The sequence below is a fragment of the Amyelois transitella genome, chromosome 29 (assembly GCF_032362555.1).
Source record: "Amyelois transitella isolate CPQ chromosome 29, ilAmyTran1.1, whole genome shotgun sequence".
NCBI classification, from domain to species: domain Eukaryota; kingdom Metazoa; phylum Arthropoda; class Insecta; order Lepidoptera; family Pyralidae; genus Amyelois; species Amyelois transitella.
The window spans coordinates 2,797,949-2,822,441 of NC_083532.1; the positions used below are offsets into that span (position 1 = coordinate 2,797,949).

At 38.2% G+C, this 24,493-nt stretch overlaps 1 protein-coding gene across 2 annotated transcripts; it reads right to left on the bottom strand.

Moving 5' to 3' along the window:
• Nucleotides 1-430: 430 nt before the first annotated feature.
• Nucleotides 431-23,642, bottom strand: LOC106129508 (cullin-1). Of its 2 annotated transcripts, none has more exons than XM_013328098.2 (21): nt 23,398-23,642; nt 20,673-20,994; nt 16,107-16,189; nt 15,406-15,517; nt 14,888-14,983; nt 14,481-14,627; nt 13,153-13,299; nt 12,328-12,507; nt 11,485-11,619; nt 11,114-11,272; nt 10,049-10,178; nt 8,139-8,272; nt 6,638-6,745; nt 6,114-6,185; nt 5,510-5,662; nt 5,017-5,135; nt 3,885-4,005; nt 2,872-2,972; nt 2,326-2,431; nt 1,490-1,603; nt 431-555 (listed from the first exon to the last, which is right to left on the bottom strand). In XM_013328098.2, the coding sequence occupies exons 2-21, from the start codon at nt 20,742-20,744 to the stop codon at nt 475-477; spliced, it is 2,370 nt and encodes a 789-aa protein (XP_013183552.1). In that variant the 5' UTR covers nt 20,745-20,994; nt 23,398-23,642; the 3' UTR covers nt 431-474. The 2 variants fall into 2 exon arrangements, with proteins under 2 accessions (XP_013183552.1, XP_013183553.1); XM_013328099.2 differs by lacking the exon at nt 23,398-23,642 and adding an exon at nt 23,150-23,296.
• Nucleotides 23,643-24,493: the final 851 nt, after the last annotated feature.

The following is a 24,493-nucleotide window of genomic DNA, read 5'->3' on the forward strand; positions in this document are numbered from 1 at the left end:
AGTCTGGTAAATCGCGTTGCAAATTATAAGGAGGCATTCAGTAATCTGATTCTCGTTTGTATTAATTAGAAAAATACGTGGTTTTTATTGTACGTATCATACAACAAATATAAGAAGTGTAGGAAACCAAGCGGAACATGTAAGATCACATATTTTTCTAACACCAATTTGTACCATGTTTCAAGTAAATAAAGAATATTTCATTTCATTTCATTTCATTTCAAGCGGACGGCAAAAATTCAAATGAGAGCATCGTTCTGAGCGAACGGTGTCCAAACATTCAGACTTTCGGATTTATAATACTAGTAGCATTGTGATAAAGTTAAGCGTGTTCATGTTTATGAATAACTATACAACCTTAGCTACCAAACGCGATTTACCAGACACCCAGTACAAGAGACGTGTGTTTGCGGTAAATAAAACACGCGGCTACAATATCGTTATATTTATTTATGATATAATACGCCGCGGCGATCACGCCAGGTAGCTGTATGTGTCCTTTTCGCCCTCCGTGCGCTCCAAGTACTCTTTCTCAATAAGAATATCGATGCATTTCTGAAATACAATATAAACAAATATGTCAGTACAATAATTTACAATAATGTAAGTTCGTCATTGATTGTGATTTATTTCTTATTATAATTTTTTACGGGACAAATTACAAAGATTGAGTTAACCTCGAAATAAGTTCGAGACTTGTGTTAAAGATACTAACTCAACGATACTATATTTTATAATAAATAAATATATAGACAAACATCTAAAACCCAGGCCAATTAGAAAAAGTTCAAAAGTACAAACTAACAAATGTATGTGGCGACATCTCTACGCCACTCGTCACAGCATCAAAGCACACAACAACTGTCAATCATCGCGAAGAAATTGACGCGCTCAACCAATAACAGCGCAGAAACTAAATCGCGATTTCAGAGATTTCACGGAGTGGAGCTATACATATATACAACCTCCGACACAACATCGTCTGTCGCGCGGTTCCCCAGGCGTCACACCAGCCTGGCGGAAGATCTTCCCTTTAGTGGCGGTCGAGCCGAATCATCGCTCCCGCTACATGTACATACGTATATAAGCACGTCTATATCCATTGCGGGGTAGACGGAAAGGTCACGTTCCCCAGTTACATCCTCAAATCTCTGGAGTGGAGTCCAGGGTTCAACTTCTGAACGCGACCCTGGATTAGGTTTATACACGGAGCGACTCCCGTCTGACCTCCGAAACTTTTGCAGGGGAAATCCAACCCAAGTTGGATCATGGTAGAAATACTACATGAGTGTACCTTTTTCCTTAGTCTCATTTCACGAGATTCATAGGAACGAGGTGGAGTGGTCATATTCTAAAGTGCCGTGGGACCATACGAACGGAAAATCATTATTCAAATAAGTATGTAATGGTGACTCCTTATATATCTGCTAAGTGAACCTGCTTAATTTAATTGAGAAAAAAAAATACCGAAATGGACACAAATGTTTACCTTGATCACCGGGACCCTGGGCTTGAACCGTGAGGAGAGCTGGTTCAGCACTTCCACCACAAGATGCTGATGCTTCAATGTCTTGCGCGTCTTCATTATCCTTACTATAGCAGCCTGTGGGAATATTATAACATTAGATTAACGATAAACTGGTAAAGGGTCAGGTCAAAAGTACCCGAAACCGCCGAGCTTGCATGAAAAGAGTTATGAATGTGGATGAAGCGAAGGAAGTGTGCAGAGATCGTGGCAAGTTGAAAAAGAGGTAGTCTCTGCCTACCCCTCCGGGAAAGAGGCGTGATTTTATGTATGTATGTATGTATTAACGATAAACACTTCAATTGATAGATTCTCCCTCGCCAAATCGAAGAACCACAACACAGTGCTGACTTCAAACAGATATATTTAGTAGTAATTCCTCCACTTGGCTTTAGTTTCCTCACATTCTCACCTTTCTGGAGAGGAGCCCGTGGATTGAATAGGAAAAGCATTTTTTAAACCGGGCACTCACTTCGAGGCTAACTCGATCTGTGTAATTTGTCCCGTATATATTTATTATTTATTTACTTATGTGTGTGTGGTTCCCGGCACCAATACAAAAAGAATGGGACCACTCCATCTCTTTCCCATGGATGTCGTAAAAGGCGACTAAGGGATAGGCTTACATACTTGGGATTCTTTTTTAGGCGATGGCCTAGCAACCTGTCACTATTTGAATCTCAATTCTATCGTTAAGCCAAATAGCTGAACGTGGCCTATCAGTCTTTACAAGATAGTTGGCTCGTGTCTACCCCGCAAGGGATATAGACGTGACCATATGTATGTATGTATGTTTATACCTGTATCAGCATCTTGCGATCCTCCTCGATGTGTTTGTGCGTGGCCTCCTGTTCCACCTTCAGCTCAGTCTTCAGTGGTATGTTGATGTTCACGCGGAGCTTTTTGCTGTAAGGAACCAAATGAAATAAAATAAATAAAATTCATTAAACAATCTTCTCAATCCATCTTAATGTCGACTGAATGTTTTAATACAAGATTGTAATTTTTTTTTCAATTAGGATATACAGTCAAAACCTGATATAACGACATTGAAGGGACCGTATAGTTGCCGACGTTATATCCGATTGTCGTTGTATGCAATACAGTCATATACACAAGTACAGTAGTTACATATATATTAATCATCTTAATTAAATAACATACAATTTAAATAAAATAGCAACCTGTCACTGTTTGAGTGCCAATTCCATAATTAAGGGATACAGCTGAATGTGGCCTTTTAGTCCATTAAAGACTATTGGTTCCTGTCTATCCCCTAAAGGGTTATAGATTTATAAATATATTGTGATTATAAATATATTTTGTATAAAAAAATGGCTACTCACTTCTTATAAGCTAAGTACAATTCCACAACGGATGACTCTGTCAGGTCCGCTTCGTCGTCCTGACAAACCAGCAGTTTGGCCTTCAACAGGATTTGTAGCACCTGTGAAGGAAATAAATAATCTATACATAGAATGAAAGAGTAAAAATATTTTGTCTGTACATTTAGTATTTTTTACTGAAATGGTAAGAGGGACAATTAGAAAGAATAATAGAAAGCAAACATATATTTTTTTAATTTCTTGTGTGTCTGTCTGTACTCTGTATGTATAATCACGATTATCTCCGAAAGTACTGAACCGATTTACTTAAAACTTTCACCAATTGCTTTGTTTTAACTCTGAAAAACAAAAGTTTGTTTCATCAGAATTGGTTCACTAAAAAAAAGTTATCGTCATTTGAATGAACTCAAGGCATGAGTTTGCCTGCAAATAAGCTTACGCGTTACTACGCGTGGGTGGTCACTCATGGGTACGTATGTATGTATGTATGTATGCACGTATGTATGTACGTATGTATGTACGTATGTATGTATGTATGTACGTATGTATGTATGCATGTATGTATGTATGTATGTATGCATGTACGTATGTATGTATGCATGTATGTATGTATGTATGCATGTATGCATGCATGTACGTATGTATGTATGCATGCATGTATGTATGTACGTATGTATGTATGTATGCATGTATGTATGTACGTATGTATGTATGTATGTACGTATGTATGTATGCATGTATGCATGCATGTACGTATGTATGTATGCATGCAAGTATGTACGTATGTATGTATGTATGCATGTATGTATGCATGTATGCATGCATGTACGTATGTATGTATGCATGCAAGTATGTACGTATGTATGTATGTATGCATGTATGTATGCATGTATGCATGCATGTACGTATGTATGTATGCATGCAAGTATGTACGTATGCACGTATGTACGCACGTACGTATGCACGTACGTATGCACGTATGTACGTACGCATGTACGTATGTATGTGTATACCTGCAGCAGGAAGTCCCCCTTGATGCCGGTGTGGTGCTCCAGCTGGCGCACGCTCCACGCCGCGTTGTCGTTGTACTGCAGCAGCACCGCCATCTGGAAAGTGCTGGCCTGCAGCGTGTATCTGCGGGCGCACAGGGACATTCATCATATAATATACGTAATATAAGTTTATGTGCCGTGTGGTTCCCGGCACTATTACAAAAAAGAATAGGACCACTCCATCTCTTTCCCATGGATGTCGTAAAAGGCGACTAAGGGATAGGCTTATAAACTTAGGATTCCTCTTTTAGGCGATTGGCTAGCAACCTGTCACTATTTGAATCTCGGTTTTATCATTAAGCCAAATAGCTGAACGTGGCCATTCAGTCTTTTCAAGACTGTTGGCTCTGTCTACCCCGCAAGGGATATAGACGTGATCATATGTATGTATGTATATAAGTTTATTGCTCACCATAATCAATTACAGTTAATTTAAATAGAACAATATAAAAAAAACCTTAATTCTAAGACAATTGGTACATTAACAATTTTTATTCTTATTTAGGTGTTAGGCTAATAAAACATTCATACTGAATACAATACTATAGATTTATTTGCAAAATTGGATGATACAAGGTATCACTTATTGACGTCACATCGCTTAAATCTAATTATAACTACCTACCTACCTACTACTACTACTCCTACTACCTACTACATATAAATAATTCTGTGAGCTTCCATGCTGGCTCTGGGTGGGGAACAAATAATATAGCGTGTGCCGGATACCGTGTGGTTCTCGGCATAGTTAAGACAAAAGAATAGGGCCACACCGCTTTCCATGGATGTCGTTATACAAAACAATAGGACCAATCCATGTCTTTCCCATGGATCGTCAAAGGCGACTAAGGGATAGGTTATATCAACTTGAGATTCTTCATTTAGGCGATGGGCTAGCAACCTGTCACTATTTGAATCTCAATTCTATCATAAACAGCCGAACGTGGCCTATCAGTTTCTTCAAGACAGTTAGCTCTATCCACCCCGCAAGGGATATATACCTGATTATATGTACATATGTATGTAGATTAGTGTCCTAGTAAGATTAGGGTTCAGATGAGACGAGACTGGAATGGAACGGTATAATAATTACCTGTTCTTGAAGCAATTGGTCACCAGCTCCCCCTTACTCATGTTGTAGAGCCAGTTGAGCTTGCGGCCGGAGTGCTGGGACGAATAGAACGATGTGAACCTGTGCACCGATCGCTCCAACTGGAACAAAAATAGAGTAATTGCTACATGGCGTTCACTACATCACTTGATGTCACACACCAACCGTCAAAAGTAGCGAGGAATCTGAATCGCGATTACAAAGATTTCCCAAAAAAAAATAGAATAGAACCACTTTTTCTCTTTACCATGGATTTCGTAAAAGGCGACTAAGGGATAGGCTTACAAACTTGGGATTCTTGTTTAGGCGACGGGCTAGCAACCTGTCACTATTAGAATCTCAACTCTATCATTTAGTCAAATAGTTGAACGTGGCCATTCAGTCTTTTCAAGACTGTTGGCTCTGTCTACCTATGTATGTACGTATTTATATGGCAAAACTACGTCCGCCGGGACAGCGGGCGGTGCACAGTCACCTCGGTGGGCAGCTGGAAGGACGAAGACTGCTGGAAGGGCCACGAGCCTGAGGACAGCACTTGTATGCTGAAGTCTATGTGCAGCGGCTGCTCCGAACTCTTGGCCATGTGCTTGCGGAAGTTCTCGTTCAGATCCTTGGACACTCCAATGTCCTGTCACAAAAATTGATAGGTTATATTTGAAGCCAGTGGGGGTTTCCGTAAAAGGCGACTAAGGGATAGGCTTATAAAGTTGGGATTCCCCTTGTCAGCGTTGGGCTGGCAACCTGTGACTATTTGAATCTCAATTCAATCATAAAGCCATACAGCTGGCCTTTCAGTCTTCTCAAGACTGTTCTATCCCGGCTCCGTCTATCCCGCAAGGGGTATAGACGTGACTATATGTATGTATGTGTAAATAACGTGATTTTTAAATAATATGATTTAGAAATTCTCATCGGACACACGTAATATGTCAATCGAAGACAAAAAGTAGATGAAGAATAAAGTTGTGAATGCAGAAACCTAAATAACTAAAATTACCTCTTCTAAATAAACCGGCTCTGTCTACCCCGCAAGGGATATAGACGTGACCATATGTATGTATGTAAATAAACCGACTTACCTGGAACATCCTCTGTAGCTTGCTAGTGTATTCGAAGCCGCATGCTTGCTTTAATTTTGAGATCATTGATGCCTGCGAAACAAATAAATAATTATAAATCTATACTAATATTATAAAGCTGAAGAGTTTGTTTGTTTGAACGCGCTAATCTCAGGAACTATTGGTTCGAATTGAAAAAATATTTTTGCGTTGAATAGACCATTTATCGAGGAAAAGCTTTAGGCTATATAACATCACGCTGCAACTATAAGGAGCGAAGAAATAATGTGAAAAAAAAACAGGGAATATTATTAATCCTTGACATCTTCTATGATACACAAAATAACTATTCCACGAGGACGAAGTCGCGAGCACAGCTTGTTATTAATAAAATAAAAATTATAAATAAATATAATTGACTTCTAATATGAAGGCGATGGGCAAGCAACCTGTCACTATTTGCATCTCAACTCTATCATTAATGTGCACCTGTCTTTTTCTCTTTTACCCATCAACCCTCTTTTATCAATCAAATGTTCACTGACCTCAGCGTCGTCGCTCGCAGACATGTGCTGAACAAGCCTCTTGGCCAACATTTTGCTGTAAAACTTCTGGAAAACATCCTTGTCCTCGATATATTTGAAAACCACCATCTGGTAACAAAGAGTTTGAGTTAATAATTATTATGTTTTCATTTATACATACATACATAAAATCACGCCTCTTTCCCGGAGGGGTAGGCAGAGACTACCTCTTTCAACTTGCTACGATCTCTGCATATTTCCTTCGCTTCATCCACATTCATAACTCTCTTCATACAAGCTCGGCGGTTTCGGGTACTTTTGACCTGACCCTTTACCAGGACGTCCTTAATTTGATCAAGATACGTTCGTCTAGGTCTTCCCACTCCGACCTTTCCCTCCACACCCTCCATGTATATCTGCTTAGTCAACCTTTTTTATGTCATTTATAATGTTTCTATTATATGTTAGTATATTAAATAACCTATTATTCATATTTATATAATTATTACTTTTACAGTTATCGCACTACCCGTACGTCCATCTCAGTTTGGGGCAAAGCTTCGACTGGCAGAGAATGCCTTGTGGCATTAAGTCCACCTGTCGAACATTTTACGTGAATCAATTTTAAATAAATCTTATATATAAAATTCTCGTGTCACAATGTTCGTTCCGGTACTCCTCCGAAACGGCTTGATCGATTCTCATGAAATTTTGTGAGCATATTGAGTAGGTCTGAGAATCGGCCAACATCTTTTTTTCATTCGCATAAAATGCAAAACAACGTTTGCCGGGACAGCTAGTTAATAAATATTTTAATGTTACAGGACGCTACAGGATAGCTCTGCTGTGACAAGTAAATTTCGTCAAGAAAGAAGTAGAAAATACCAATATAACTAAGTTTATAATTATTTACAAAAAAATCGTTAAGCCAAATAGCTGAATGTGGCCATTCAGTCTTTTCAAGACTGTTGGCTCTGTCTACCCCGCAAGGGAGATAGACGTGACCATATGAATGTATGTATGTTACAAAAAAATCTCTATGGTCATAATAATGATATAATATATAAAGATGTGTAACCATGGATCCAATATGGGTTAGGTTTACTTACAGAGGTTACGGTGGTCAGACGAGAGTCGCTTGGTGTAAAAACTTGACTGAGCGATAACCTATGCAGGGAGCGTGGCAATTGCAAGGATATAGTCTCTGCCTACCCAGGAAAGAGGTGTAATTTTATGCATTTATCTGTCTACAGACAAATGGGTAAGGTTCCTCTACAATGATTGCGGAGGCCAGAAAACCTGACCTTTCCAATCATGGATCCACGGTCAAAGGCACACCCCGGGCTCCTCTCCAGAGTGGTGAGGATGCAACCGTGTCTAAAGCCAGGAGGAAGAAGAACAGAGAATCCTAGAAGAAAAGGATAGAGATGACCAGGAGGTCATCTCTATCCTTTTCTTCTGTTAAAGCCAGGAGGCTATAACAGGAGGAAGAAGAAGATGAAGTTGTAAATCCTTCACTCACCACTTGGTTGAGCGTGTCCTCCAGCTCCTGCTCCTCGGGGTTCTTGCTGGACTTCTTCAGCAGCAGGTCGCAGTACTTGGCGAGGAGCTCCGGGCTCTTGCTCGACGAGTTGGCTGCTTTCGTCACAGCGTTGCCTGAAAGTCATTGTCTTCTATCAGATATCTTCTTACATACAGTTGGTAGTATGCAGAGATCGTGGCAAGTGGAAAGAGGTAGTCTCTGCCTACCCCTCCGGGAAAGAGGCGTGATTTTATGTATGTATGTATGTATACAGTTGGTCACGTCTATGTCCCTTGTGGGGTAGACAGAGCCAACAGTCATGAAAAGACTGGAAGGCCACGTTCAGCTATTTGGCTTAGCAACCAATACAATACAAAAAAGAATAGGACCACTCCATCTCTTTCCCATGGATGTCGTAAAAGGCGACTAAGGGATAAGCTTACATACTTGGGTTCTTTTTTAAGACGATGGGCTGGCAACCTGTCGGCATTATGAGAGACTTGAGATTCAATTAGTGACAGGTTGTTAGCCCATCGCCTAAAAGAAGAATCCTAAGCTTTTACGTCATCAATGGGAAAGAGATGGAGTGGCCTTTTCAATTTTTTCTTTTGGTGCCGGGAACCATACGGCACTTTTAAAACTGTATCTTATTTTGTCTTTAAAACAGCGACTGAAAATATTTAAAAGTAAAAAACTTGTAAAAGACTTAAGTTATTCAGCTTATTAACAACTATAATAAATACATCTATACTAATATTATAAAGCTGAAGAGTTTGTTTTGTTTGTTTAAACGCGCTAATCTCAGAAACTACTGAACCGATTTGAATAATTCTTTCACTGTTAGATAGTCTATTTATCGAGGAAGGCTATAGGCTACATTTTATCCCGGATTTCCTACGGGAAACGTCAACAATGCAGGTGAAAGTTGAATGAGTCGGCCATCTGCGAGCTTTCCGCGCGAACGCTGCGCAAACCAACAAAGATATAGTAAAACAATGTACTAAAGATGTGAAGTACTCATTTTTTGCCACAAAAAAGTCCGCGAGAGCATATATCTATCTCTTAAGGTTTACTTACAATAACCACTTTTATGTTCATTTTTTAAGATTATTTTTTCATTATAAACATAAGTTATTTTGAAACCAATTTCCTTTAATTCAGTATTAATCCTTATCCAAATAAATATGTTTATTACTTTCGGCTTTTCATGTAGACTAAAATTGCCATTTACAGTATATAAATCAGACAAATAGGTTTTGAGATATAGTCGTTATAAGCAATTTGCAGCGAAACATTTAATACGGCGAACCAGCGTTCTTTCTAATACGCGTGACCGCCTTGCTCTATCCTACTTCCTACATATAGATAGGTATCATTCTACTTAAAATACTTCCTTTGTTATAATTGATAAAGCCGAGGAGGATGTTTGCAAAAATAAATATGATGCCCAAAATAACTATTCCACGCGGACGAAGTCGCGGGCACAGCTAGTACATACATAAAAATCACGCCTCTTTCCCGGAGGGGTAGGCAGAGACTACCTCTTTCCACTTGCCACGATCTCTGCATACTTCCTTCGCTTCATCCACATTCATAACTCTCTTCATGCACGCTCAGCGGTTTCGGGTACTTTTGACCTGACCCTTTACCAGGACCTCCTTAATTTGATCAAGATACGTTCGTCTAGGTCTTCCCACTCCGACCTTTCCCTCCACACTCTCCTTGTATATCTGCTTAGTCAACCTGCTTTCATTCATCCTCTCCACATGACCGAACCATCTTAACATACCCTTTTCTATTCCTGTAACTACATCTTCTTTCACATCACAACATTCCCTTATCACGCTGTTCCTTATCCGGTCTCTCAATTTTACACATAATAAAATAATGAGTACAATAAATACACATACTGTTAATGAACCTGCCGCACGCCTTGTCGAGGGCGGCGACGAAGCCCGAGTCGTTGTTGAACGCGACGAGCACCAGCGCGTTGTATTTCTTGTGCACCTCCAGTATTGTCGACACGTACACTTTAGGGTCCTGTAATATATACATTCAACAAACATACATATGTACATATGGTCACGTCTATATCCATTGCGGGGTAGACAGAGCCAACAGTGTTGAAAAGACTGAATGGTCACGTTCAGCTGTTTGGCTTAATGATAAGAATTGAGATTCAAATAGTGACAGGTTGCTAGCCCATCCCTTAAAAAATAATCCCAAGTTTGTAAGCCTATCCCTTAGTCGCCTTTTACGACATCCATGGGAAAGAGATGGAGTGGTCCTATTCTTTTATGTATTGGTGCCGGGAACCACACGGTCAAAATATTATAAATTCAAATTCAAAATTTTTATTCATTATCATAGGATACTTCATATCGCTAAATACTCGTAATTGTCAAATCAAATAAATTACTTAAAACTAAGTTTACTGTCGCTTCCAAGGCGTCAGTGCAGAAGAAGCGATAACAAACTGCACAGCAGCATTTTCTTCAACAACGTCAACTTCACAACTATCTAAACTTAGAATGTGGACGAGAGAATACATTGTTCAGATTAATTTATTTATATCAGATCTTAATAGTGGCCGTGTAATATGTTATATTAGCTTGGGTTGTATGTATGTAACGGAATCTTTGAGCTTAATTTTCACTGGTTTCTAAACGTCTGATCAACTTGGAACTTTGCACACGTATCAAGGACCGATGACAATGCAATATTTTGATAAGTTTCTCATTATCCTTATTAAAACTGCCAGGATTAATAATTTTTCATATGAATTTGTATTTTAGGGTCAATATCCATACATTATAAAGATTATAAATTACAAATAACGCATAAACGTAATTTAAAAAACTCCACCTCCAGCACGACTCGAACCATGGACCCACAAGACGCCACACAAATCCGACGGCCTTACCAACCAGACCAACCCAACTATAATTCACGTGACGAAAATATCCATGACTTACAGTGTGCGCGCTGTCGCCGCACTTGTCTATGGCCTGCAGTCCCTGCACGTGTATGTGCTGCTCGAGGAGCCGCCGCAGCTCACAGAGTCCGTCGGGGATCCTCGCCACCAGGCTGTACATGCGGCCCAGGTCCGTATTCTTCTCGCCGTCCAGTAATTTCTGGATTAAAAAAATATATATTTAATAAATGTATATATATATATTTCAATTATACATACGTGCCGTGTGGTTCCCGGCACCAATAAAAAAAAAGAATAGGACCACCCTCGCTACATCCACACTCTCATCAAGCAATCACTTCACTTTCAGCTACTCTTGACCAGCTCTTTTGCTACAACGTCTCCGATGCTATACTACTTAATATATATAACCTGGAATTCAGCATGGAAGATCTCCAGATGCTTCTCAATGAGCACCCTGTCGCAGGTCTTGGCGAGGCGGTCCATGGTGGTCTCGTGCAGATACACTTGCACGCGCCGCTGTTCCTCTTGAAGCCTCTGTTCGGCCTGTTGTAAACAAATAATAATTAAAAATTAGTAAATATAATCTGTTGGCTCTGTCTACCCCGCAAGGGACGTAGACGTGACCATCTGTATGTATGTATGTAAATATAATAAACGTGCCTGTGCCGCGTGGTTCCCGGCACCAATAGAAGAAAAGAATTGGAACACTCAATTTCTTTCACATGGATGTCGTAATAGTCGACTAAGGGATCAGCTTGTAAACATGGGACCCTTTAGATGATTGGCTAGCAACCTGTCACTATTTGAATTTCAATTCAATCGTTAAGCCGAACAACAGCCGAAAGTGGCTATCAGTGTTTTCAAGACTGTTTGCTCTGTCTATCCCGCAAACTCTTCCTCCTCGAGCCAAAAGGACTAATAAAATATTATGTTTTCCTACGTGTAGAACCTCTCCGTGTCCTCGAGGAAATATTCCTTGTAGACGGTGAGAAAACCAGCTAATCCGGACCCACCTTGATCATGTACTCGGTAACTGGGTTATTCCTAAGGAAGTCGGTGCTCTCCCTGGTGTAGAACCTCTCCGTGTCCTCAAGGAACAATTCCTTGGTGAGAAAACCCGCTAATCCGGACCCACCTTGATCATGTACTTGGTAATCGGGTTGTTCCTTAGGAAGTCGGTGTAGAACCTCTCCGTGTGCTCGAGGAACAATTCCTTGTAGACGGTGAGAAAAATAGCTAATCCGGACTCACCTTGATCATGTACTCGGTAACCGGATTGTTCCTCAGGAAGTCGGTGCTCTCCCTGGTGTAGAACCTCTCCGTGTCCTCGAGGAAGACCGCCTCGAACGTGTCCTTGTACACGGCCAGGTTCTGACCGCGAGCGTTGGGATCCTCCTCGTTGAGACCGAGTGCCACGTAGCAGTTGATCACCTGGGTATAAGAGATACAGAATTATAGTATAAATAAGCCAAACCGTGCGTGCCGTGTGGTTCCCGGCACCAATACAAAAAAGAATGGGACCACTCCATCTCTTTCCCATGGATGTCGTAAAAGGCGACTAAGGGATAGGCTTACATACTTAGGATTCTTTTTTAGGCGATGGGCTAGCAACCTGCCACTATTTGAATCTCAATTCTATCTTAAAGCCAAATAGCTGAACGTGGCCTATCAGTATTTACAAGACTGTTGGCTCTGTCTACCCCGCAAGGGATATAGACGTGATTATATGTATGTATAAGCCAAACTAATATTATGGTGCCGCGTGGTTGCCGTCACTTTTGAAGAATAGGTGTGGAATCCTCGCTACAAGAAACATTCTGATTGCATAGAGCACGTCCCGGAGCTTTTACGCGGTACCTTGCATTTGAGACCACTTACTTCTGCCATAAAGATGGAAAGATATATTCTTAAAAAAACCTGTATTCTTTGTAGGGTAAATTCAAATTAAAAAGGTATGAAAAGATTGATGTTTGCGCAACTCTAACGCCATCTATTGAGTATTTTAGTGTTCTTTTTTCGAGTTACTAAATAGTTCTATCATATTCAAACAGATGTCGCCACTCATCGCATACTCACTCCGGAAACGAGCCTAGTGTTGATAGTTTCACCGTTGCGCTCCCTCTCGATCAACTTGAGAACGGCGTTGGTCACTTGTTTGTTCAAACGTTGGAACAAATTGTCGCGCCATGTCACCAGGGCCAGTTGGTAGATCTCATAGATGCCCTGGGGAAAGACATAATATTTATTACGAGTTCGTATTGACGCAACATTTTATTTATTTATTTATTTATTCACAAACTTTATACTTTAAAAATTATTATATGTGACTTTATACTTTTTAAATTATTATATGTGACGTTTGTTGAATTATATATGCGCGCGCGCCCCGGACCTTCTCCTTCGGTCTACTTTAGCGCTCAGAATTTATGTAGCTTCTCTTCGACAGTTTTAACAAATACAAAAAAAGGAAATATCTAGGGGGCTAGCATTTATAGTATTTGTGCCGTGTGGTTCCCGGCACCAAATAAAATAAGAGAATAGCACCACTCGATCTCGTCACCATGGGTAAAAGGCGAATAAGGGCTATCCCTTAGTCGCCTTTTACGACATCCGCTTAGAAACTTGGGATTCTTCTTTTAGGCGATGGACTAGCAACCTTTCCCCTTTGAATCACAACTCTATCATTAAGCCGAACAGGTGAACGTGGCCTATCAGTCATTTCAAGACCGTTGGCACCGTCTACCCCGCAAGGGATACAGACGTGATTATAAGTACATATGTACGCATGTCTAAGCTGTATTACTGCGAAGTTTTTATTTAATTATTTATATACTACAAGCTGTGCCCGCGACTTCGTCCGTGTGGAATAGATATTTTGGGCATCATTGAAGCCCTCAAAGATTAATAATTTTCCCCGTTTTTTTTCACATTTTCCATTATATCTTCGCTCCTAATAGTTACAGCGTGATGTTATATAGCCTATAAAGTAGTAGTTCCTCGATAAATGGTCTGTTCAACGCAAAACTAATTTTTCAATTCGAACCAGTAGTTCCTGAGATTAGCGCTTATAAACAAACAAACAAACAAACTCTTCAGCCTTATAATATTAGTATAGTTAAATAAAGTCTTCCTTGATAAATGTTTTATTCAACGCAAAAAGAATTTTTCAATTCGAACCAGTAGTTCCTGAGATTGTTGCGTATAAACAAACAAACAAACTCTTCAGCCTTATAATATTAGTATAGATAAATAAAGTCTTCCTCGATAAATGGTCTGTTCAACGCAAAAAGAATTTTTCAATTCGAACCATAGTTCCTAAGATTAGCGCGTTCAAACAAACAAACAAACAAACTCTTCAGCCTTATAATATTAGTATAGATAATTAAAAAAAAAAAAAAAATCACCTTGCGTCCCTCCTCGCACTCGCGCTTGACCCAGTGCCGATTGAGATAAGCGCAGACTCCATTCAGAACTCTAGAAGAGAACTGGTACTCTTCCCATTGCTTAGTATAGAATGCCAGGACGTTCTCGCCCATCAGATCGGCGCCGTTCTGGTGAAAAAAAAAAAAACATATTAATTTTTTTTTATTCCAGATTTAAATGTTAACATATTCTTTTTTTATTTCTTGTCATTCATTCACTTATATAGTCACGTCTATATAGGGATATAGACGTGACTATATGTATGTAATATGAATGTATCAAACTATTTGTAATTTTTTTCTATTTTCTATTTACCATTAGTTATGTGTCCTGGCTTTAAGTATGATTTGTAATTTGTTGGTCTTTCTTATAACAAATAAAAACTCACCTGCAGCAATGTTATAAGATAGATTCGTAGAAACTCCCTCACGCGCTTGTAAAGCTCCAGCCCCACAAGCTGAGCGCCTCCAGGTACTTGCCCGCTCTGAAAGTAAGAGATTCATCTATATATTAAAAAACAAACTAGTTCCGAAGTTGTGAGGGTACAGATGAACATTCACACCCACATACATATAGGGTATAAATCATAACACGCCTTTTTGCTTCGCCGTAGTCGGGTAAAAATGCTCACTCATTCATACGGTCACTGGTGCTGTACAACTTTAAAATATTTTTTTAGCAAATTACTTAAAATTGTACATACATAAAATCACGCCTCTTTCCCGGATGGGTAGGCAGAGACTACCTCTTTCCACTTGCCGCGATCCTCTGCATACTTCCTTCGCTTCATCCTACTCAATATGCTCACAAAATTTCATGAGAATCGATCAAGCCGTTTCGGAGGAGTACGGTAACGAACATTGTGACACGAGGATTTTATATATAAGATGGGTATATAACACTCACAGTTTTCTTAGCCGCCGGGTAGTTATTCCGTCCGCCATTGTTGGAGTTCGTCCGTCCGGTGGTACTGCTGCTAGTCTGGTGGTGTACCGAAGTGCAGTAGTTGTACACGTGACTGTTATTCGTGTTCAGGAAACCAATATGACGAAATACTCTTAATAAAACAATTAGTTTAACATTCATTCATGTTTTTTTTTTAATGTAGACAATGTGCATTCGTCCACGATTTAGATTTAAGAGATCTATGTATATGTCCAATAAAAATGCTGCATTGTAGTTTGTTCCGCCGCTTCTTTTACACATGCGCTTTGGAAGCGGTAGCAGTTATGATTAGATTTAAGTGATGTGTATCGTCAATAAGTAATACGTTGTATCCAATTTTGAAAATAAATCTGTTCTATTCTTTTCAATTAAAAAAAAAATACAGAAAACAAATAATATTTATGCGTTTAACAAAAAACGTTCGACGAGTGGTATCCTACAAATTTAGAATAGAACCACTGCATATGTTTCCCATGGATGTCGTAAATGACGACTAAGAAATCCAGTTGCCTGAATGTGCTGGTTTCCTCGCGATGTGTTCCTCACACCGTAAAAGGATCGGTTAGTATTCAAACTAATGTTCAACCTGTTTAATTCTTAAGTAATATCTAACAACAGAAATTAACGACAACAGCTTAGTTTAATATGAAAAAAAAGGATACGTATAAAGGCCCATATATCTCTCCTTTCCCATATACACCCTCTTGTATACTTGTTCTATGCCTTCCTCTAGATCGCTCCATATCTGTAAAGTAAACAAAACAAAATAAGTATTTATAAATTTTTCTTTTTTACCATTACGAAACACTATTGGGTTAAGTTATCGCGCGCAAAAACTATCGCTGTCCCGTTTCATGACATTATAAAAAGCGAAAGGGCGATAGTTTTTGGTGCGATAAAAATGTCTGGTAGCCGTTTTTGACAGGTATAGAGAGCTTTAACCGTAAAATGCATTGAATTTTTCATCAATTTCATCATAAAGCCACACAGATGAACGTTGCCTTTCGGTCTTTTAAAGAACGGTAGCTCTGTCTACCCCGCAAGCAATATAGACGTGATATTACGTATGTGGTTATTAAAAAAAAGTTGTTTATTTTAATCACAACATGAATGAAACAAATGTATGTTTGCATAACAAAAGGTTATCACAATGTTATATTCTATATCTATGTTATGCTGTAATTTCTAAGTCGTAAATACCTACTCTCATTCATATAATTACATATACATATGTTGAGAATATAACAATCTGATAACAAACTGTGACGTAGAAAAAGGCGCGAATTTTGATTAAAAAAAAACAATGGCCTATCAATTCAATTATATCATTTAGATGAACAGCTGAACGTGGCCTTTCAGTCTTATCGTGACTGTTGGCTCTATTGACCCCGTAAGGAAAATATTCATAGAAAATTTTTATCAAAATGATATGAATTTTACATCTGTTGATCATATTGGGAAAAGAAAGTTTATTTGCTTTTAATAAGTTACAAAATACCTTCTCATAATATTAACGTAGCCATTTTATTCATTCATATCACTCTTACACATGTCCCCACATGGTTAGTCTGTAGATTTTCACCCGACTTCAAGTATTTTTAATGCAACTGTTGGCAAAGCGCCAATGCATGAAATACTCTTAAATAAAAAAAAATACCGGCCGAGTGGACTTATAACGTGATTCCTGACACTTCAGAATAGGGGCGCTCCACTCACTTCACCGTGGATGTCGTAAGAGACGACTAATGAATAATAATGAAGATGGATTCTCCTTTTACGAGATGGCCTAGAAATCTGTCAAATTGTCATCCTTCTAAGTTTAGTCCCAATGGCATATTCACCTCTCTTCTGGAGAGGAGCCCGGGGTGCGCCTATGACCAGGATCCTAGATTGGAAAGGTCAGGTTTTCTGGCAATCAATGCAGAGGAATCTAACCCATTTGTGTATAGACAATACGACATAAAATCGCGCTCTTTCCTGGACGGGTAGGCAGCGGCTACATCTTCACAATTACCACGATCCCTACATAGTTCTATCGCTACATCCACATTCATGACTTTTTTCTCTTTTTGTCTATAAATCTATTCCCTAAGCGGCCTATTACAACTGCTATGGGAAGGAGAAAAAAATTAATTATAGCTATACCATTAAACCGCCGGGAACCACACGGCATTCAGTAAGATCAATGTCACTCACTATCTCTAATCATTAAGATGTTAAGCTTATCGTGACCTTTAACTCTTGTGACTATTAGCTGTCCACACCGTAGGATATCAAGACGCGATATGCGTGTTATAAACCGTTAGTAAGGCTATTGACAGACTCCGCGTAAGGCGAAGTCTACATTCGCGATTCTATTCCTGGATTTATCTATAAGGAATCTCGATCGGGCGTCTATTGATTTAGGTTTGTGTAAAGTGAAGAACTACATTTAGATAAAGATACATACATACATACATATGGTCACGTCTATATCCCATGCGGGGTAGACAGAGCCAACAGTCTTGAAGACTAAATGGCCACGTTCAACTATTTGGCTTAATGATAGAATTGAGATTCAAATAGTGGCAAGTTGCTAGCCCATCGCCTAAAAGAAGAATCCCAAGTTTATAAGCCTAGTCGCCTTTTACGACATCCATGGGAAAGAGATGGAGTGGTCCTATTCTTTTTTATATTGGTGCCGGGAACCACACGGCACCTCTAGATAAAGATTTTTTTTTCTGTTAAAATGTAGACATGTGTTTATTGAAGTACCTATTTTAAGTAATAAACATAGCGCGTGCCGGCTGCTTTGCACATTGCACATTGAAACAGTCAGTCAATGAGGAAAGGCTTAATGAACCTGGGATTCTTCTTTTTGGCGATGGGCTAGCTATCTGTTACTATCGAATTCTCAATTTCATCGTCAAGCCCTACAGCTTCACGTGGCCTTTTAATCTTATTAAGGCTGTTGGCTCTGTCTACCCCGTAAAGGATAAAGACGTGATTATATTTATGTACTTTCCTTCTAGTCCCCTCTATGCATATATATTTTTTTTAAAGACAAATATTTTTAAAGGCTATCTTAAGTCTCATAATGAGCCAATCCTTCTTTCTTTTCAAAACTTATTTATGATACGTATTTCCAATAAATAATTAGTTCAGCTTATTTCTATAAATGCATCAGTCCGCAACAATTGCGTACCTATATTAAGACAAAAATTTCGAAATAAATCATCATTAAGTAAGTAAGTATACTTATTTGCGCAATATCACATTTTACACCATCTCACAAGAAAAAACGGTGTACGCAGTTACGCAATCATCGTAATAGTGCCATTGTCAGCTGGAGTAAGTCAATTGCGGATGGTGAGCTACTAATTATGCATGGTAAGCAATAAGCTGAACGTTGCTCAAAGACAAATTTCATTAAATGCGAAACGCATCGATTTGTCTATCTCGAAAGCACTCGGAGGCTATGTTCAGGTGGATGGCTAAGGCCCATAGCACACGGTGTATTTTAAACGCGCAGGCGACGCGCGTTTTACGAACGCGCGTTTTCGGCACCGTTTGCATTGATGATACAAACGCGCGCACGAAGCGCGTTTGAAGCGATACAAACGCGACGCGTGTGAAGGAGCGGAGTGAGGCAGTTTGTATGTGATTTAATCAGCGCCATCTAGTGATAACGCGATGGCACTAATGCAACTCCATACATACTCGCGTTCACTTGCTCGACGCGTTTGTAACGGATGCTACTCTCTGTAATTTTATATTTCATCGCTCCCAGAACAGAAGGGAAGCCAGTTTATTTTAAACTTTTTATCTAGTCCGCTCCCGTTGTTAATACCTGAAAATGCCTATGTCACTCCCCAAATGTCTATTCTATATCTGTGGGAAATTTCTCGAAAATCAATTCATTAGTTTTTGAGTTTCCTCGTTACACACATAGGGAAAAACCAATCTTTTTCCCTTTAGAGTTGATATTTTTTATTTATCTATACTAATATTATAAAGCTGAAGAGTTTGTTTTGTTTGTTTGTTTGTTTGTTTGTTTGTTTAAACGCGCTAATCTCAGAAACTACTGAACCGATTTGTATAATTCTTTCACTGTTAGATAGTCTATTTATCGAGGAAGGCTATAGGCTACATTTTATCCCGGATTTCCTACGGGAAACGTCAACAATGCAGGTGAAAGTTGAATGAGTCGGCCATCTGCGAGCTTTCCACGCGAACGCTGCGCAAACCAACAAAGATATAGTAAAACAATGTACTAAAGATGTGAAGTACTCATTTTTTGCCACAAAAAAGTCCGCGAGAGCATATATCTATCTCTTAAGGTTTACTTACAATAACCACTTTTATGTTCATTTTATAAGATTATTTTTTCACTATAAACAAAAGTTATTTTGAAACCAATTTTCTTTAATTCAATATTAATCCTTATCCAAATAAATATGTTTATTACTTTCGGCTTTTCATGTAGACTAAAATTGCCATTTACAGTATATAAATCAGACGAATAGGTTTTGAGATATAGTCGTTATAAGCAATTTGCAGCGAAACATTTAATACGGCGAACCAGCGTTCTTTCTAATACGCGTGACCGCCTGACCGCCCCCTCACCCCGCATTTTTCGATCGCCCTGCTCTATCCTACTTCCTACATATAGATAGGTATCATTCTACTTATAATACTTCCTTTGTATGTTTGTCTGTTTTTACCTCTTACCTACTTTTAAACTGGTTATGTCTATCTTTTAAGATTGTTGTTGATTATGAGTATTTAATTGTAAACACAACTGTCTTTGATATCACTTAATTTCAATGAACATCTTAGAAGATATTACTATTTTAAAGTAAAGTAAAGTATCAGCCTGTAAGATCCCACTACTGGGCAAAGGCCTCTCATCTCACTACGGTCTCCGTTCCGTCGCGGGTAATGATGTGGGCCAAGTCGTCGCCAAGTCGCATAACAATTAGCAGCTATAATTGATAAAGCCGAGGAGGATGTTTGCAAAAATAAATATGATGCCCAAAATAACTATTCCACGCGGACGAAGTCGCGGGCACAGCTAGTTTATTTATATACTTTAAACACACTAGCAGCTCATTAAGCTGATGCGTGTGAATTTTGATGCTTGGAGATTTTTAAAGTTTGTCTAGCCGATTCTTAAAACAATTGACTGAAGGAGCAGTTATGACACTCGTAGGAAGCTTGTTCCAGTATAAGATAAAAAAAAAACTCACCTGATCAAATTCCTTCTGTCGCAGCGGCGGATGCGCCACCTGTTTAGAACCGCTCACGTTCACCGAGCTCATCTTCTGGTCCTCTCACTGTCCCTTCCTCAGCGTATCATAAATACGAAAATTAAAAAAATTGCACTAACTGCCTTGATGCATGTGGTGTAAATAATACACTAACGAATCGAGACGTTCTAAGAGATCACAGTGAATTAGTTTAAAATATATTTACAATAACATATTTTTTTTATTTTTTTTTTCTTTATTTTAATTTGTTTTTCTTTTCTTTTCCCGCGTGTGATGAGGTTGGCTCGATTGTGATTTATTTCTGGAAAGAAAAAAAGGCGCTGATGTTAAGATCAATAGAAATAATTAACCACGTTATTAGGTTAAATAAATCCTTGGAATGTAATGAATTTATGAGTATGGAGTGTAATCACATACCTAATCTGAGTTATGTACATTAGTTTGAGTGTCAACTGATGGTTAAAAAATTCAAATACAAAAGCCAACAGTCTTGAATACTGAAAGAACATGTTCAGCTATATGGCGGATGGAGGGTCGAGGTTAAATAGTGACAGGTCGACCTTAAAAGAGAATCCCAAGTTTATTAACATTTCACTTGATTGACTTTTAACATCTGCACAGGGAGAGAAACAGGCCTGAGGCACTGTGGTAGAGAATGCAACTAGGAATAAGCAAAAGGCAGGCAAGTACAGAATGGCTTAATAATGAAATTGAGATTCAAAGGTGCCGTGTGGTTCCCGGCACCATTTCAAAAAAGAATAGGACCACTTGCGTCGCTTTCCCATGGATGTCGTAAAAGGCGACTAAGTGATAGGCTTACAAACTTGGGATTCTTTTTTAGGTGATGGGCTAGCAACCTGTCACTATTTGAATCTCGGTTCTATCATTGAGCCAAATAGCTGAGTGTGGCCATTCAGTATTTTCAAGACTGTTGGCTCTGTCTAGTCCGCAAGGGATATAGATGTGACCATATGTATGTATGTATGTAATTTTAAGTAAACTTACTAGTAGTAAAGTTAACTTAACAGTCAGTCAACCCTCAACATTTCTTTTAATAGCTTCATCTATTCCATAAGTAATAAAAATGTGATGTATTAACTAAATAGTAATTTGTCGCCTATAAGTCCAAAAGGTCTTTAAATGGATAATTTTTTAATATACAAAAGATGATGCAATTATAGAAAAAACTAAATGGAAAGCTGCAACTTAACACACTTGTTTGTTCATAAACTCATTAATAGCACATAAAAAAAAATTATGAAACAAGCATTGGATTTACAAGAATATGTATCTCAAAATTCTCATTTTAAGAGAAACAGGATACAATGTACATACATACTGCAATGGTCAGAGTGGGAAGACCTAGACGAATGTATCTTGATCAAATTAAGGATGTCCTGGTAAAGGGTCAGGTCAAAAGTACGCAAAACCTCCGAGCTTGCATGAAGAGAGTTATGAATGTGGATGAAGTGAAGGGAGGAAGTATAGAAGGAATGAGATTGTGGCAAGTGGAAAGAGGTAGTATCTGCCTACCCCTCCGGGGAAGAGGCGTGATTTTATGTATATATGTATATATAGCGAGCATACTGCAATAAACATACTATTATAATAACTTACCTGTACATTTATGTATTGTATACAATCCTTTTACTGTAAGAGGATCATATACAATACATAAATGAACAGGTAGCCTGAAAAAGATCCCACTTAGGGATAAGCCCACCTCTGTACTGTACTACTGTTTTATATTTGTGATGTACTCCTTTAGTGAACAATAAAGCATTAACTTACATTAGTTTGTCTATGTGTACAGCTATATCAATACACAAACTGATGAATTTATGGACATAGTTATTTACTAGAGGTTGTTATTTAGATCTAGGCATTTTTTTGGAAAAGATGGTATAATTCCATCACATTTGGTGGACTCTGCACCACAAAGCATTAAGGTGAAGGGTTTTACAGGAACCACACATCAACATGGATTTCATCACCAGATATATATATTTTTTTTTTCGTAATAGAATAATCATGTCACGTGCACTAAGTAACAATGCCTAGGTGATACACAGACTTTAGGGGAAAACTGGAAAGTCTGAAAATGAGGTCAATAAAAAAAAAACAAGTGTAACAATCCAGTCTAACAACATATAAAAGCGAAATCATACTTTACCAGCGACAGTGCCTATTCAAGCAGAAATTGTGCCTTATTAGCATAGTGTTTCGTCGTGGATCAAAAAAAATATCACATCACTTCAGATTCATAATGACCAACAACTTTCTACCCACATATTGATGAAAAAAATAGCGAAATAGCGGGAAATCTGACGACCTCAAATAATCCATGAAAAAAGTAAAAGTGCATTGATCTGACAAAGGAACAGAGATTTTGCAACCAAACAAGGGCAAATCAAAACATTTATTTTTATATTGCAACGACGTTCATTTTGACATACCGTTATGGTTTCTATAATACTGGTCATGGCACTTTGATTTTAACACTGTACAAATACAAAAATAAATGATGTAAAAGACTTAAATTTTATTAGAAATTACGACGGATTCTTTGCTTCAAGATAGATCTTGTACCTGTCAGTGTATTGACAGGTATGTAAATTATTATTCTGGTAATTAAGAAATACTATTTGCGCACCAAAATAATAGGACTATCCTAAGATATCAATTTTGGTCGAATTATACTTACGTATCAATCGTTTTCACGCTGTCATCGACCACATTTCACTAAAAACACAACACGATTTATTTTCACTTTCAATAACTACCTATAAAATTAACAATGTAGTTTTAACACTGGAAAACGTGGTTCAAATAGGCCATACTTCGATCAACCATTTCTTTATCCACCCGAATGAAATTGAAAAGAAACAAGGAAGAGGTGATGAGAACGTTTTCTTTTCTTTTTTTCTGCTAGGAGGCGCAGTAGTCGTGCGCGCATTATTGAAATGCGTTCATATTTCATTCACTTTTTGGAACACCTCACGTTAGCTACGTTCACGCACAATAATTTGATCACAATCTGTGTTAAAAGTACCTTGGAAAGAGGTACCTAGACATATAATATTCTTTTAATTTTAATTAATGTTTTTTTATAATTTGGTTGAATATTTTGATCATTGCATAAACTAAGCATTAAAACTTAGCAATATTCTAATGCAATGGTAAGTTTAAACTTAATTTTTTTAAACGTCTGTATTATATTCATAACCATACCATTACATATACCAACGTAAGTATATTTAACCATAGTTTATTTAAGTTTCAATGAATCAATAAGTATATTTATTTGTACTATATTATAGTGTTTCACTCAGTGCTCTGCTTCCTGCCTACAGACGTACAAATGTCAGATTCCATAAATAATTATACAATTAATAATTTAAGAAGTCAAGCAGTTTATAATAAAAAAAATTTCAAGAAGATTATGGAGTCTCACACTCATTATGTGTATAGATTTGGACAATAAGCTTTTTTCTGTAACCACTTTTCATTTAGGTACTATACATGATAGTACTTAATCTTTATTAATTTGGTTTTTATAGTACATATTTATTCACCAATTTAACTGAGATAGTGACTGACCGTTAAGCTGGATTAATTCTTTGATGGAGCATTTTTATTATCATGAATACTGCCTGTCAGTATTCATGATAATAAAAATGCTCCATTCTTGATATGAATCGCAATTCTATCAGTAAGCCAAACAGTTGATCTTGACTTGATTTTCAAGACTGTTGGCTCTGTCTACCCCTGCAAGGGATATAAACGTGATTATATGTAGT

Bases quoted from the DNA above. Each gene is read 5' to 3' on its own strand.
- LOC106129508 (XM_013328098.2), bottom strand. From the start codon at position 20,744: ATGAGCTCGGTGAACGTGAGCGGTTCTAAACAGGTGGCGCATCCGCCG. The intron at 14,984-15,405 runs GTGAGTGTTATA...TCTTACTTTCAG, and splicing joins ACCCGGCGGCTAAGAAAACT to AGCGGGCAAGTACCTGGAGG. The intron at 11,620-12,327 runs GTGAGTCCGGAT...TGTTTACAACAG, and splicing joins TTACCGAGTACATGATCAAG to GCCGAACAGAGGCTTCAAGA.